Source organism: Protopterus annectens, chromosome 3.part0 (genome assembly GCF_019279795.1).
Source record: "Protopterus annectens isolate FY-2018-M chromosome 3.part0, PAN1.0, whole genome shotgun sequence".
Lineage (NCBI taxonomy): Eukaryota > Metazoa > Chordata > Ceratodontiformes > Protopteridae > Protopterus > Protopterus annectens.
Window position 1 is genome coordinate 1,608,306,925 of NC_056731.1, and position 16,388 is coordinate 1,608,323,312.

General features: G+C 41.5%; 1 protein-coding gene across 1 annotated transcript in view; it reads left to right on the forward strand.

The window, feature by feature from the left end:
- Positions 1-16,388, forward strand: part of RGS22 (regulator of G protein signaling 22) — a 971,253-nt gene that overhangs the window by 227,407 nt on the left and 727,458 nt on the right. The window contains exon 5 of the mRNA XM_044065939.1: positions 7,338-7,423. Within this exon, the coding sequence (XP_043921874.1) occupies positions 7,338-7,423 (86 nt within the window). The remainder of the gene's footprint in view (positions 1-7,337; positions 7,424-16,388) is intronic.

Sequence of the window (16,388 nt, forward strand, 5' to 3'; positions counted from 1 at the left end):
GTATTTACTTAACATAAACTCACAACTGCCATGCTTTAAAGTAATTGCAAGTTACTCTAAGTGTACTAGCCTTGTATTATGTGATGTCTTATAATAGTAGCAATGTCCTAGAATACATCTGTGTAATTGAATTGTTACTGTTTGTGGAGCCTTTCTCCCCAGGCCACCAATGACAATGGTCACATGCCCAGTCAGACTTTCCTGGTCAACAAATGCAAAATAAAATGAAAAATAAATTATACTCCTGCATACAGCTTCATAGGTAAGTACTAGTCTAGCTGCCCTTCTGGGACAATTTCCCCTTCAAAGCCAAGAATCAAACCCTGTACCTTGTCTAACTTTATCTGTATATTCTTCATAAAGTATGTTTTTAAATGCTATATTCTGTATTTAATTACTCTGTAATATTGTTAACAGACATTATCTCCCAAGCTTTTGCTGAAAAGGGGTTACATGCTCAGACATTTGTGGTAGTCATATGCAAATAAACAGCTAAATATGCATAAAAAAGAATGGAGGATCACTTTTCTTTGATATCTATTTTGGAGAATGATCAATATTAATGGGTTGAGCATAAATACATCACAACAATGAAGGCAAGCAAGCACAGTATGGGGAAATATTTCCTTAATCAAGCAAAATTGAAACATGTAGAAAATGAACAAATTGATTTGAATGAGTTGTATACTTAAGGTTGATAGTATGATTATTGGATAAAGGTATGAGACAACAGACAGTAGTTGTGCAGAAAGTCTGAAAAACATTTTGAGAGATTTCTACTTAATTTTTCTTGAAATTTGATTTGACATGCTAGAGTACCATTAATGTATAATGCATGGACTTGTAAAGAGGGATATAGATGTTATCATACCTCTTAGCTCCCCAGAATTTTACAGAACGTCCAAAATTTTGCCTCATACGTATGGTCTTTTTCTTATAAAATATGTGGTTCATTCACAAAGGGTTATCAAATTTTCAGATTTTTAGTATCCAACCCAATATCTCAGAAATCCACCTGTGTCTATAGTATCAGTCTTTGTTTTCCTTGATCTGCTGACGTGTTTCCAGCATACATCAGCTGTGGCTTAGCTTACAAATGAGGTAAACCCCTTCTGGGGTACTTTTTTGCTATTTCTTTAAATTTGCGTATGCCAGTGTTTTATGAGATGCCATTGATGGACTAAGAAATACATATATCATATTTTATTGCTGTTTTCACTGTTTGAAAAGCTCTTTTTGCTATTTTCGCTGTTTGTTAAATAATTGCTAGTACTGTTCACCATTTGCAAAGCAATCTGTTCTGCCTCTTCTGTTTATCAGCCAAGCAGTGTTTAAATAACTGATTTGTTTGCTGTTTAAAACATTCTTTAGAGTCTCCTTAATGTTTTCTCTTGTTTAAAACATGTTGTAGTGTCTCACTGCTATTGTTCTGCTGTGTTAAACATTCCTTTAGTTCTTCTTGCTTGAATAAGTGTAGCTAGTAGTGGAGAATACTCCAGATACAGGTTTGCTGCATCTTGGTCTGTATGTACTGGCTGTTTGTTCTGAGCACATTTTCCAGGTCATTTTTGATTGGAAGGGGCCCTTCTGCACTCTGTTGAGAGAAGTATGCTGATTGGAACCTGTCTGGTGAAAGTTGGTTGGTTTAGGGCTTGGAGTAAGCACCCTCATTGGTACTTTTGAACTTTTTAAAAGTTTTTTTTTAAGTTTTTAGCTTCTGGTATTTAAACCCCATGTTGGAGTAGTTTTCTGCTTGTTTGCGCATCGTGCAGCACCGCTCACTGCCGTGCAATTGTGTGCCATAGCCAGACAGATAACTTTGACAATTTTTCCCTTAGATACTGATGTAGCACATTAGTGTAGTCCTCATCCTTAGTGCTTTTCTGGTCTAAGAAATACTACCAGTGGGCTGTAATCTATTAAACTACCAGCAAAAAAAAAAAAAAAAAAAAAAAAAAAACCAGCAGAAATATCTATCTACTGAGCACCTCCTTGATCAGTCCTGAAAAGCCCCCCGTTGTGATAACAGTTTTTCAAGCTAGCATTATGGACAGTTGGACTACCCTTGTTTCTCCTGGCAACCTTGTTAACTTGGGTCTCCTGAGGCAGTGTAACAATTGCCTCATGTACACTGACAACCCTCTACTAATAATTCACTCTAATACAGAGTGCAAGAGCTGTATCTACACCAAAAATCTTGAATCCCTGCTCTCTTGCACTCGAAATAGTAACATTGAAGAGGTTGTCAACCCACCCACCACTACTCATGCACATAGCACCACTACTCTTACACTTAGTACTCACCCAACGCATAAATCGATATACCTGGGTGTTCTTTCAAAAAACTTATCGAAACACCAGAGACCTCCAAAACACAAGATTGCTGCAACTAACACAGTTCCCACAACAACCATGACACATAGCAGCAGCAGTGTCTCATCTACCATGTCGGTAAGGCATAACACTCAAAAAACAATTTTTCTTGTCAATGGAGACTTCATTGTGAGACACACGGATGTCCCACTCACCAGGCTGGACAATGAGAAAGTCACGGTCAGCTGCCTGTCTGATGCCAGGATTCATCAGATCATGCATGCACTCAAGTCTGTCAGCAACAAGTATTGTTATGACTCTGTCATAGTTTATGTTGGAGTGAACAACCTGAGGTGTACTTCACTGGAATATATGAAGAGAGACATGACTGGGCTCTCTGAGTAGTTGCCTCAGGCAGGCATGTCCCTAGTCTTGAGCAGCGTACTACCCTCACCAAGACTGATGCCACAGTATAAACAAAAAAATATTGATTTAAATAATTGGCTTAGTTTTTGCTGTCATTGAAAGGGGATCCAGTTTCTGTCAGCCTGGGAGGTCATGGTTGACAAACCTCGATGCTTTGCAAGAGACAGTTTTGGCTGCTGACAAGAGCTCTTGCCTCTCCCATAGTGCCTTTTTTTTTAGGCAAGGTCTCTAAAACAAACTTACCAACATGAAGTTTGCCAACCATAACAAAATAAGGGTTATGCTGCTAAACACTAGGAACCTAAACCAAAAACTGCACACCCTGTAAGCACTTCTATCACTGAAAGATGTAGTTGTCTGTGCAGTCACAGGAACCTGGTCCAAGGTCTCAGAGAGTACCCCGGCCTTGCAAGGCTGCAATGGCTTCCACACCTTCAGACTGCAAAACAAACATGTGCGAACCAAAGGAGGCGGTGTCTGCATCTATAGTAGAGATAATGTAAAACACAAAACTTCCATCAGCAGACAAATCACACTAGTACCCAAGAACCAAAACTGAGTGCAGAGAAAAAGGCACAAGTGTGGAAACTCAGCAGTCACAGTTCAAAATATCCAAAGGTAAAGTAGGCAGCAAACAGCAAGCAGTAGGTAAAATAAATCCAAGTTTAATGCAAATACAAAGTGGTAAGCACTTTGCTATGGAATCATAGCTTCTTCAGACCCTTGTCACTTTATATTTGAGATAAATTCATCTTCTGTCTAGTTAGACTGGACAACTCCATGGAGTTACTCCAAGTTTTGGTTACTGTGGTTAATACACCCATTCAAGTCATAGCCAATTATAGAGCCCCTCCATGGGTCATGATGCACATGAAGCCTACTTGACCTAACTGGAGTCAATCCAAATACTGCCGAACACCCTGTTTATGGGAGATTTCAATTATCTCACCATCAACTGGGAAACCTACTCTAGCCTAAACTCACTAGTGCAAACTTTCCTTGACTTTGTTAAATCAAATGCCCTGGAACAAATTGTTCAAACCCCGACAAGAAGAGTGAACATACTAGATCTGGTCCTCACTAACATGTCAAACAGATGCACTGCCGCAATTATCTGACCCTCATTAGTTAAATCTGACCACAAATCAGTCATCTTCAAGCTGGCACTAACACCAGAACTCACAAGGGACAAAGTTCGACTAAAGAACTTCACCAAGGCAAGCTAAACTGTACCCTCCTAGGGGTAGGTATAAATGCATTCCAAACCCCACCCTGAGCTGGAACTAGTAAATTACACAGAAGCTTACACTAAACTCCTATACAGTCACTTGCATAAGTGCATAAACTTGGCTGGTCTAGAGAGACTCAAAGACAGACCCTCAAATAAAAAAAAGCCACCCTGGTGGACATCCAGCATCAACAATCTTTACAACAAATGCAGAAAGTTGCTATCCAAGAAAACCAAGGTGAAGCCCCAACAATGGAAAAGCACCCTCCCCAGCCTCAACAGGCAAATAAGACAACATGTCAAATCCTGTAAGTGCATCTTTGAGAAAAACTTAGCTAACACAGCCAAGGATAACCATAAAGCATTTTACAGCTATGTACATAGCCTAAAAGGTAGACATCAAGCATGTATTGAACTTGTGACTAATGGTATCACACACACCCCAGAGAGAAAGCAAACTTGCTAGTGGATAGATTTGGTGAAAATGTCACTCCTTTATCCCCTCCAAACTTATCACAAACCTTCCCCCAACTTCCCCCCACCCTACATATCTGAAGAGCAGGTCATTAAAGCCTTGTCGAAGGCAAAAAAAAAACAGCTTCTATCAGACCATACGGCATCCCAGGCTGTCTTCTAAACAAGCTAAAACATGAATTAGCATCACTGTTAAGTACCCTATTCAATCATAGCCTAACCACAGGCTTTGTGCCTGCGGAATGGAAAGCAACAATAGTTATTCCCTTCCACAAAGGTGGCCTACAAACAGACATAAGTCTGACCAGCTTCATCTGTAAAGGCCATGAAATGTATCATAATGGACCTCATTAATAAAGACATAGGCGACCTCCAAACCCTGGATCTAACCCAATTCGCATTCGTCAAGGGCAGATCCTGCCTGTTGAACCTGGTGGATTTCTTTGAAAGTGTGACCAGGGCAAGTCAGTGCATATTGACTTGGCAAAGGCTTTTGACACAATCTCACACTCAGGCATTGCCAATAAACTTAGCAAACTGAATGTAAACCCCTTTGGTGTAAGATGGGTTCCCAGCTGGCTAACAAACTGGACAGAAACAGTCAAAGTGGTTGACTCCACATCAACGAGCAGGCCTGTCACCAGTGGGGTGCTAAAGGGGTCAGTGCTGGGCCACCTTCTGTTTGGTATATACTTCTCAGACGTTCAGGCCAAAACTAAGGGGTTGTGGCTGACCAAGTTTGCGGATGACTGGAAACTAGGTGCAATTATTGATTCCCCAAATGATGTCAGCATGCTTCAGGAGAGTCTTACACAGACAAACGACTGGTGTCTTAGTCCCTGTTTCAAACTGAATGCAAAGAAATGCATTATCATTCCCTTCAGCAAAAACAATATCCCTTCACCCTACCAAATCAACAACAGTACCCTAAGTACCTATGAAGTGGTAAGGGATCACAAGTTGACTGCAAACTTAACTTTGACCACCATGTGTCTACTGTAATAAGGAAGGCTTTCTTAGTACACTTGATTAGTAAAGGCATCGCCTCTAGAGCAAAGGAGGTTATAACCCCTCTATATTCATCACTAATCAGGCGCATAATTGCATATAATGCTTATTTTAGCATGTACCTTACAAACACCTGCAGTAATTGGAGATACCTCAGAAGTTTCTAACAAAGAAGATCAAGGAACTCCAGCACGTGCCTTACACAGACAGACTAAAGGCCCCGTCACTATATTCTGTATCATATAGACTTCCTAGAGGAGATTTATGCCTAGCTTACGGAGGAATCTCAGACCCAAACCTAATGAATTTGCTGCACATCTGCAAATCAAATGGGAATAGAGCTACCCATTCCACAGACCTAAATGTGACCTGCGACTTGAATAGGACATGCTGGAGTGACAGCTTTGTCTCCCAGCAACTGCTGCATCTTTGGAATAGGCTACCAATTCATGTGAAACAGAGCACCTCTATGACACTGTTCAAAAGGAACCTGGATGAGTGGATGGGGCATCATAAATTCTAACCAGGAATAGCGTCCACAACCCTCTTGGACATGGGCAACTATTACTAAATTCAATCTTGAGTATCGACTAGAGTTTCTATGGTATTACATTGGGATGAAACGGCTAGGCTTGAAATTACCTCCGGGTCGATAGCCTAGTAAACTCCTATAATTAAGGTGTTTACTATGAGGAGAAATATATTTAATGACTTTCACTCCTTATGCATGGTGCTAATTTAATAGTTCCAAGCCTCCTCTGGAGTTTTCCATTCCGGAAACTCTGATCAAGCCACCTGTTCAAAATGGGTTGTATATGTTTCAGAAACAAAACTAGTGTTATTATGAAAGTTTCTTTATAATACTATCTGTACTAGAAAAAATGTCAGTACAGAACTTGTCTCTCACCCACTGCTTAAGCTGGATACCTGTCTTTCTGTTGCTGTCAGCTGTTGGTTACATTTGGCCACTTTTATTGTAACAAAACTTACACAATTACTAGCTCTACTGGTAAAAAAGTGTAAATGTCAGATGTACTGTATGAATACTTGCCTGTATTTAGCTTGCTTGATTAAAATAAACTACAGTATACCTTGCCATATGTTGCAGTTCTATACTTTGTTAGCTGTTATACTGTTATGTGATTTATAATTATTTATTTATTTTATTTTTATTTTATTTTATTTTACATTTGTTGACTGGAATAGTCTAACTGGATATATGTCCATTTTCAGCGGAGGCCCTGGGAGAAAAGCTCCATACATACACACAGAGAATTTACATGTTACAACCAGAGCGCTATTACAGCACCACACATACAGAGAGGTATTGTGCATACAGAGGTATTTTACATAATACAAGTTAATCACTATTACAACCATATTTCAATAGCACACTCATGTCAGGATAAAAGTCAATACAGTCTGTCATATATAATACAAAGCAGTAACCTTTCAATAAGAAAGAAAACTAGATGAAGACAGGCGTCCTATTTAGCACGTGTTTGTATTGTGGGAGTTAGGACAAGAACAAGGACAAAGCCAGTGGCTTTTAAGGGGCAGTTTAAGACTATTTTTGAAATGGGATAGAGTGGGATCTGAGGTCAGCTCAGCAGGGAGGGAGTTCTGTGTTTTGCCAACATAGCTGGCAAATAGAGAGTTGCCAGCTGAGTTGTTGGATTTGTGTGTTTGAACTAGTAGCTTGTTGGATGAGAGAAGTGTCTTGAGGTTACTGTAAGGGGTTATGATGCTTTTAAGCACAGGCGTGTTTTCAGATTGGTAGGGAATTTTATAGGCTACTATTCATTGGCTGCTTCAAGGAAATGTTAGTGAATAATATGTTCTAATGGTCAATGAAGAATAATATTTTGCACTCTGTTTCTATGTTTAGTGCCTGGATCGAGAGCAGGGGGTTCAATGGATAAAGCAAGAAAGACTTCCACTGTTCCTGCAGAGTGACTGTTACTTTGAATACAGGTACTGTTAATGCTTTGTTTGTGTCTTAATGATTCTTACAGGCTACCTTTGTAATAGAAGTTGTGATAACCATTGCATCATTACACTTAACATTCTGTATTGCTGCTCATATGCTACCACATTGTTTGGTTTTTCATTTATTTTTATTTTTTATTTGTTATTCGGGGAATAAGTTGGGCCTGTGTACCCTTTCCAGCCACAATTCAGGCCACAAGTTCATGGCAGATACATTATATGCTACTAAATTAAAGTAGCGTATTATTACCATGTTGTTGAGGGAGGAAACTGAAGTACCTGGAGAAAATCCACACAAAATGGAGGAAAACATGCAAGTTCCAGAAAAACAGTGGCCACAGGTCAGGACTGAAGCAGAAATCCATGAGATCGAGATCTTAACACTGAGCCAGCATACTGCTCAATATCCACTTTTGTGAGACATTTTATATCGATACTGTTACATTGCCTCATAAAATCTAGGTAATACCACTTCAAGATTTACTGAGGCATAATTGAAAACCTTGTATCTCTGGATATGTTCTGGAATTTATTTTGTATTATTTAGTTGTTTTCATTTTTTACATTTTTGATGTACATATAGGTCAGTTTGACAGTCAATGCATTTGACATCAGCTCTTTCTTAATATTTTGTATTTCTAGAATATTGCATTTACAATAGTGAAGCAGGACTCCACTTCTCATGTATTAAAGATGTCCTTCTTCTAAGCTCATTTGTAAGCTTAATTGCTGGGATTTATAAAACTCCAATGCATGGTGCAAGTGGATATGCACTTTTCTGCACTTTGAGAAAGGCCAACATGATCTTTATGCTTTGAAGATATATGGTTTCTGGATAGCAGAAGAGAGTGCCACACTGTTTCAGCAGCCACAATGCCAATGCAATGCTCACTAATGAAGGGCATATGCATACATCCGTCCTGCCTGCTGACACTGAATGATTCATGATGCCAGCAGCTGGTGTTTTGCATGGGCCAGCTATATGACAAGAACATTTGGAATATAACTGGAATAATTGTCCTTTGTAATTCTATAAAAAATAGTTTTGGTACTGGAAGAGGAGAGTTTGTGAAATCAGCCCAATGTGGAATGGTATGGTTGTAAGCACTGTCATAAAACTGTCAGCATAATATTACAACTGTCATTCACCTACCTTTTCATGGTAGATTGGATAGTGTAGACTTAAGTGCTGCTTACTGTTCATGAAGCTAATATAGTACCCTAGAAATATTATAATGAGCTGCATAAACAGCTTTCTTCAAGCCTCACTCCTTTGTGCAGGTGTAAGCCTTTTGTAGACGTGTAACTGATGAAACAATGAACACTACTGGATATTTTATTGCTCTGTACATTCAAGTATTGAATTGTAACCAAGAGAGTGAGTGCTATGACAAAAATATACTATTGCTTTATAAACAGGATTGTGTCTGGTAGCATGGCTGTGAACAAAATGTGTGTGTTCTATGATGGGATTGCTACAGACCAGGAACTATGAGTAAAATATATATGTAGTGGGGAATAAGACTGCAGAAAGGAGGGTATGTCTAAAATATAAGTTGCACTGGGAAAGGAAGTGCAATGTGAAAGAGATGTGTCAGCTGCACAGTAGGTAGTACACTCATCTTTGATGACAGAAGATCAGAAAACTGTAAGTTGTGTTCCCACACCAGCTGTTTATATATTTTTTGCAGTACTGACACTGTGGTGTAGCATGGGGGGGGGGGGGGCTGCATTCCTGAAGTGCCGAGATGTTAAACTGAGATCTCATGTATTTGAGTTGGTGGTAGCCATGGTTGGTGAATGTAAATGGTCCCATAGTACTTATTCTAAAAAGGAGTTGAAGAACATTCATTAATTTACAGTTTAAAACTGTAAACATATACATATTGTTTACAAAATACACAAAGTAAGCTGAAAAATGAGAGGGGGGGATTTACTGAAAATTAGCATAGCATCAGTATAAAATTTCACAACCTTAAAAGAAAAATTCAGGATAAAAACAATTCAACTTCAAAGGGATTCTAAAAACAGAAAAGCAATTCTCAGTCAATAACAGCACTTATAATAGTTTTTATTTCTAGATCAATTTCCCATTTGGAATTATATAACTATTCCTATCACTTCCCTCCCCTGAGAGTCCACACAACTCACATAAGTTTGGCATCCATTTTATCACGTTTATATCTATCTATCTTACTTACCACAAACTATAAAGCAAATCATGTCTTCTGTTACCTTACCAAAATTCTGAACTGTATAGTTTAGATACTAATTTTGTCAGAAGCCAGCAGTTAATGTGGCAGTAAACGAAAATGTGACTCAATGACTCTTCTGCCTTATACTCTGCTACAGCACATAAGCATTCCTCTTTAACCTTATGTCTTATTTCCCCTTTGACTGGAAACTTCTTATGAGCTAACCTCCAAAAGAAAACTTTCCTTTTGCAGAGTTTCCAAGGGAAGTGGAAGAGAATCCCTACTTTTAAGAATACACAGTTGTGATATAAGAGAAGTATAGCAGAGCTTATGGGGGGAAATTAGATAAGTAATACTGAGTTTTCACAGTTTAGCTCTTTTGAAAGCCTTAAGTAATGCAGTGCCACCCAAATTATGCTTCTTTTTGCCTGCTAACATTGCATAAGGAATGTGACACCCGTGCACTAGCCCAGTAATCAAGGAGCCTCAATCCTCACCACTAGCACCAGTGAGTGGCGTCCACATTGGGAGGATAACAAGTACACAGACAGTAAAGTACAATTTCCCTTAAGAGCACACAGAGATCACAGTAGGTCTTGGGTTGGTTTCTCCCTTTGCCTCCAGATCCCTAGTAAGACTCCCCACTGGCACAGCTATAGGGTTCAGATCTCAAGCGGAGTAGTCAAGCCAAAACTTTCAGTATCCTCTCTGTCCAACCAGTGCTTCGTGCCCCTGCCCAAGTAGCTGACACATGCACACTTTGAGATTTGGTTTATATACAAACACACAGATACTCCTAGGGAAGGCTGGCCACAGGTTCTCCAGCTATGCCCCGTTGTGCCCGGACTATACGGTAGTACCACCTGCCACCAACTACTCTTTTCAACTACTCTAAAGGCCCTTACCAAAGGGTGTCCAATTCATCTCTGCAATGTTACTGTTACCAAGTAGTACGTGTGACGAACAGCAAGGTATTGGAGTGGCTTGTACAGTATCACCAAATGCATGCAAGTACCCTAAGAGCTTAAATTATCTCTACATAAAACAGCCACAGTTAAAAGGTTCAAAAATATCTGATAATAAAAACACAAGGCAAAACTCGTTACTTCAACACAGTGACAATAGAGAGTTCAGAAATCACAGGAAATACTTTGAAACAACATTGTAGGACAGTCTGACATAAATATAGAAAACAGCTAGACTAATTTTTCTATTTCTATCTATCCCTAAGAGAAATACTAAGAGCTAAATCCTACTTACAGAGCAAAGCAAGGGTTGGTGAGTTGTCAGTTTCAGAACAAAAGACAAAATGCACTCCCTTCTTTCTGAGATAGTCCTTAAATCGATAATACACATTACTGCTGAGTTATTTCAGATTACATAATTCTTGTCACTTTTGATTTAGTTTCTCCAGGCTAACAGAACTAAAAATTTAACATTTCTTTGTGATCTGCAGCTGCCAGGAAGTCACAGCAATAAAAAACACTTTACATTTGAAACCTAGTAATCATCTCTGTCTTAAGACAATAGAAAGAATTTTCAGCTGCAGACATTGTGTCTCCTAGCTTGAGAACATGCAAAGTCATAAAATTCTTTACTTATCAGCTTTCTTCCAGCAGGGTGCACTGTGGTTACAATCTTGAAGCTCTGCACATAATACAGTTTCCTTACATTTGCAACACAAGCCTGTAGATCATATTAATATTTACAATGACATAAAATGATTTATAAATTCTGTCTAGCTAGGCTGGCAGCCTTCATATTTCTTCTCCCCCAGAGAACTCAAACTAGTTTATCAAGTGTCCCTTGAGAAATGTAGCTTGAGAGGGGTGAGTCTATCTGGGTATGCCTTACCCCATTTCCTGTCTTGAGAGCCCATCTGCGTAGGCATTGCTAATCCCACTGCGATGCTGCACTGACATATATGCTTGTAACTCTAGGATCCACCTTAGCAACTTGGCATTTTGTTGGCTAGCTCAATGTAACCATGTTAGGGGATTGTGATCTGTAACTACAGTGAATTTCCTTCCATACAGATAAGGCTGAAGTGTCTGCAGTGCCCACACTATGGCTAGGCATTCCTTTTATACAGCTGCATAGCATTCCTCCCTGGTTTGGAGCCTACAACTGAGATAAACCACTGGGTGTTCATGGTTCGAAGCATCCACCTGCACGACAGATTATTTGCTGTAATCTGGACTGGCTAACACAGGGGGTTCTCCCAAAGCTTCTTTAAGCTTCTGGAATGCCTGCTCACATGCTGGGGTCCGCAATACATTATCTGGCCTGTTTTTCCTTGTCAGGTCTTTGAGGGAAGCAGCTATGGTACTATAACTGGAGACAAACTTTCTCTAGTACCATGCTGTCCCTAAAATGCCCTCACTTGCTTTTTGTTAACAGGTGCAGGCCGTGCCTGAATGAATTCCACTTTGGCAGGTTCTGGCCTGATCTTACCACTCTCCACTCTATGTCCCAGGTAGGAGACCTCTACCATACCTACCTGACATTTGCTGGGCTTAATGGTCAACCCTGCCCTCTGTAGTCTGCCCAGCACCTTCCTGACATGCTGAAGGTGGTGTTGCCAGGAATGGCTGTAAATGGTAATATCATCTAGGTAAGCAAGGGCAAACCCTCCTGCTCCTGCTAGGATATGATCTACCAGCCTCTGGAAAGTTTCTGGGGCATTTATCATCCCAAAGGTCATCTTTGTGAACTCATACAAGCCAAAAGGAGTCACAAAGGCTGACCTCTCTCTAGCATTGGGAGTCAAGGACACCTGCCAGTAACCCTTAGTAAGATCAATGGTGGTAAGATAGTTAGCCCCACCCAGCTGCTCTAAGGCTTCATCTGTCCTAGACATGGGGTAAACATCTGAGTCTGTGTGACTATTTAATTTCCTAAAGTCCACACAGATCCTGGTGCTGCCATCCTTCTTTGGCACCAGCACCACTGGGGAGGCCCAGAGACTGTTGGATGCCTGAATTACCCCTAGTTCCAACATTTCCTGTATCTCCTCCTTCAGAGTCTATTTGACTCTCTCAGGCACCCTATAAGCGGCCTGCCTAATAGGCCTTTGAGGTCATGTATCCACCTGATGCTGCACCAGGTGGGTGCACCCTTGTTTCCCAGTGAAGATGTCCACAAACTCCAGTAACACTGCTCAGATTTTTTTGAACCTGGGTAGGAGATAGCTGCTGGGACATTGCTAGCCCTTCCACTGAGGTATCAGTCCAAGCCTCACTGAGGAGATCAGTCCCCAGATCTCCCTCAGACTCCTCCTGCAATCCACTGCAGATACTCAGCACAAGGGCCTCCCTATCATGGTAAGGTTTCATCATGTTAACATGGTACACTTTCTGCTCCTGCCTCCTGCCTAGCAGTTCCACCATGTACTTAACATCACTGACCTTCCATACCACCTTGTAGGATTCTTCCCAGGCTGCCTGCAGCTGGTTGTGTTTGACAGGAATGAGAACCATTACCTACTGCCCTATAGCATACTCTCTAGCTCGAGCATTTTTGTCATACCAGACCATTTTCTGCTGTTGGGCTTCTGCCAGGTTCTCCTGGGCCAAGCCCATGAGTTCCCTGAGCCTTGTCCTGAGGTTTAGGACATATGCCACAACAGACTCCTGGTGCAATTCACATTCACCCTTCCACTCATCTCGAATTAACTCTAGAGGCCCCCTCACCCTATGCCCATACAACAACTCAAAGGGTAAAAAACCTGTGGATTCCTGGGGAACCTCTCTGTAAACAAACAACAGATGGGACAAATATTTGTCCCACTCCATCTTAAACTGGTCTGCAAATGCCTGTAGCATGGACTTGAGTGTAGAGTTAACCACTCAACAAGACCAATAATCTGAGGATGGTAGGGGGTGGTCTTTAGGTGCTTCACCCCACAGTACTTCCACACACAAGCCAGCAGGTCTGACATGAAATTGGCACCTCTGTCAGTCAGTATTTCTTTTGGGAAACTTACCCTGCTGAAAATCTCTAACAAAGCATTTGCCACCTTTTCTGCCTCAATGGAGGACAAAGCCACTACCTCAGGGTATCTTGTAGCATAATCTACTACCACTAGGATATACCTTTTCCCTGTGGAACTTGGGGTACTCAGAGCCCCCACAATATCCATAGCTACTCTCTGAAATGGCTCCTCAATCACAGACAAATGCATCAAAGGATCTTTCACCTTGTCTCCTGCCTTGCCTACCTTTTCCCACTGCTAACAGGTCTTGCAGTACCTTGTTACATTTCTGGAAATCCCAAGCCAATAGAAGTTCTGCATAATATGCCTCTTTGTACATTTTATGCCCATATGACCTGCAAAGGGAATATCATGAGCCATGGCTAGAAGTGCCAGATGGTAGGCTGTAGGGACTACCAACTGCTGCATTCTCTCACCCTCTAGCCCTCCCTCAGAGGTCCACTCTCAATACAGTAACCCTTTGTCCCAGTAAACAGATTCCCCCTTCCCTTGAGAATCAGGTGCCTCACTAGCTACCTGCCTCAGGCCTTATAATGTAGGGTCTGAGAGCTGAGCCTGTCTCAACTTTCTCTTTCTAACCCTTCACAGCTCCCCTTCCACAGGAAGTCTGGTATCCTCTGACCGGTGCCTCACTGTGAGCCTGGGTACTACTACTCACCTCTGTCCTTGCAGTCACTTTGTCCAAGGGAACATCAGTACCCACAAACAGCTATGGCTTACCTTCAGTCTCACTGCTACAGGGTAGCTTCCTCCCTGAAGTAGCTACCTCAGCAGTCCTGACTGCAAGTGTGTGGTCTGTCGGGGTCTCTCCCAGGCTACCAGACCCACATGCTTGTCTCCAAGCCTGACTGAGTGTAACTGCATAAACACATGGTGCTACCTCATCAAAATCTTTCCCTATCAGGACATCTGCATGATGGTAGTTTGGTACCCCTGTTGTCTCAAGACAACCTACTATTGGCATTTTGCATTCCCACTTACTGGCTCTCTCACCTTTTGTTCCCCACCTTGCCTCTGTGGACATCTGTATGCCACATGGCCCCACTGGTTACAGTCAAAACATTTAACCCTATGTCCTGGACATGTACCTGAACTAGTGGCTTCCCCTGCTACTGGCAGATTCTGTTGGGGCAGTCTGGGCTGCCCACCATGGGTTCCCTTAGACCCATGAGCAGCACTGGGTGTCCCTTTCCTGTGCAAGGATGCTCTGCTTGCTAGGAATAGGTCTCCCTTCTTCCCCATCTACTCTGCAGTAGAGCATTGTATATTAGCTAACCACATCCTCATGTCCTCAGACAAAGTGCTAAGGGCTTGTTCCCTCACCAAACGTTCTGCCAGCCCATCAAAACTGGTGACCTGACATCCACTCAACCACCTATGAAAATAAGTGCTCAGTTCAGCAACATATTCACACACACTTTCATCTGCCTTGCGTCTATACTCATGAAATCTTTTCCTATAAGCTTTAGGTGTTAGCTTAAAAAATTCTAGCAAACAGTTCTTTACAGCATTATAGTTTACAAAGTCAACATCAGATAGTTTGGACAGAACATTTACAGCTTTACCATGGAGTAAGGGGGTCAGTAACCTTACCCAGAGCTTTTAGTCAACATCATACTGTTTAAATACTCTCTCAAACATATGAATGAAGCTATTAAAATTATCATCCTTTGTAAACTGTGGAAGAAATTTACTGACCTTAGTTGCTTCTGGGTTCAGTTACTCCATTCCCCATTACCTCCATGACTCTGGCAAAGAGTCAGCATCTTCTTTTCATGTTGCGTCTGCCTCTCCTTCTCCTCACCTTACAGGCGTAGCAGTTTCTCATTCTCCTCAGCCTGCAGACATCCCATTTTCTCATTTTCCTCACTCTCTAGATGCCTCAGTCTCTTTGCTGCTTTTATTTCCAAACGCTTGGCCTTCAACTCAAGTCTCTTTAACTACAGATGGATTTTTAAGTCCTCTGTAGAAAGGTTGAGCTGTCTATTCTCTGGGTGTTGTACATCTCCATGGCCAGTCTGATCATCCTCCTAGTTAATCGTCTTGGATACAGCTGTGACTAAAGCTGCAATCATGTCTGCTTTAGTCAGGTTTCCTTGCACCAGTTCTTTAGCCTGGCACATCTCAGCCAACTGGCTCCTTGTCAGCTTGCCATACTCCTCTGCTGACATGCTTGCCTGCTCTCCCTGACTAATTAAGCTAATAAAAGAAATAAAACAATTATGATCTGAACTCTGAATGTTCACTGCATGGCTAATTTAGAGTACAAAACCCCCTACAGTGGTCAATGTACACAAGCTACAGGAATTCACTATCCATACCACTACAAGCCAGTTAATATGTGATGTGGCTAACTCACCACTATCAACCAATTAATACTTGGTGTGGATATCCCACCACTGCCACCAATTTATATGTGACACCCATACACTGGCCCAGTAATCAAGGAGCCTGAATCCTCACCACTAGCACCAGTGAAGGGCATCCACATTGGGAGGATAACAAGTACACACACAGTAAAGTACAATTTCCCTTAAGAGCACACATAGATCACAGTCAGTCTGGGGCTGGTTTCTCCCTTTCCCTCCAGATCCCCAATAAGACTCCCCACTGGCACAGCTATAGGGTTCAGATCTCAGATGAGTAGTCAAGCCAAAACCTCCAGTACCCTCTCTGTACAACCAGTGCTTCTTGCCCTGCCTAAGTAGCTGACGCACACACACACACACACACACACACACACACACACACACACACACAC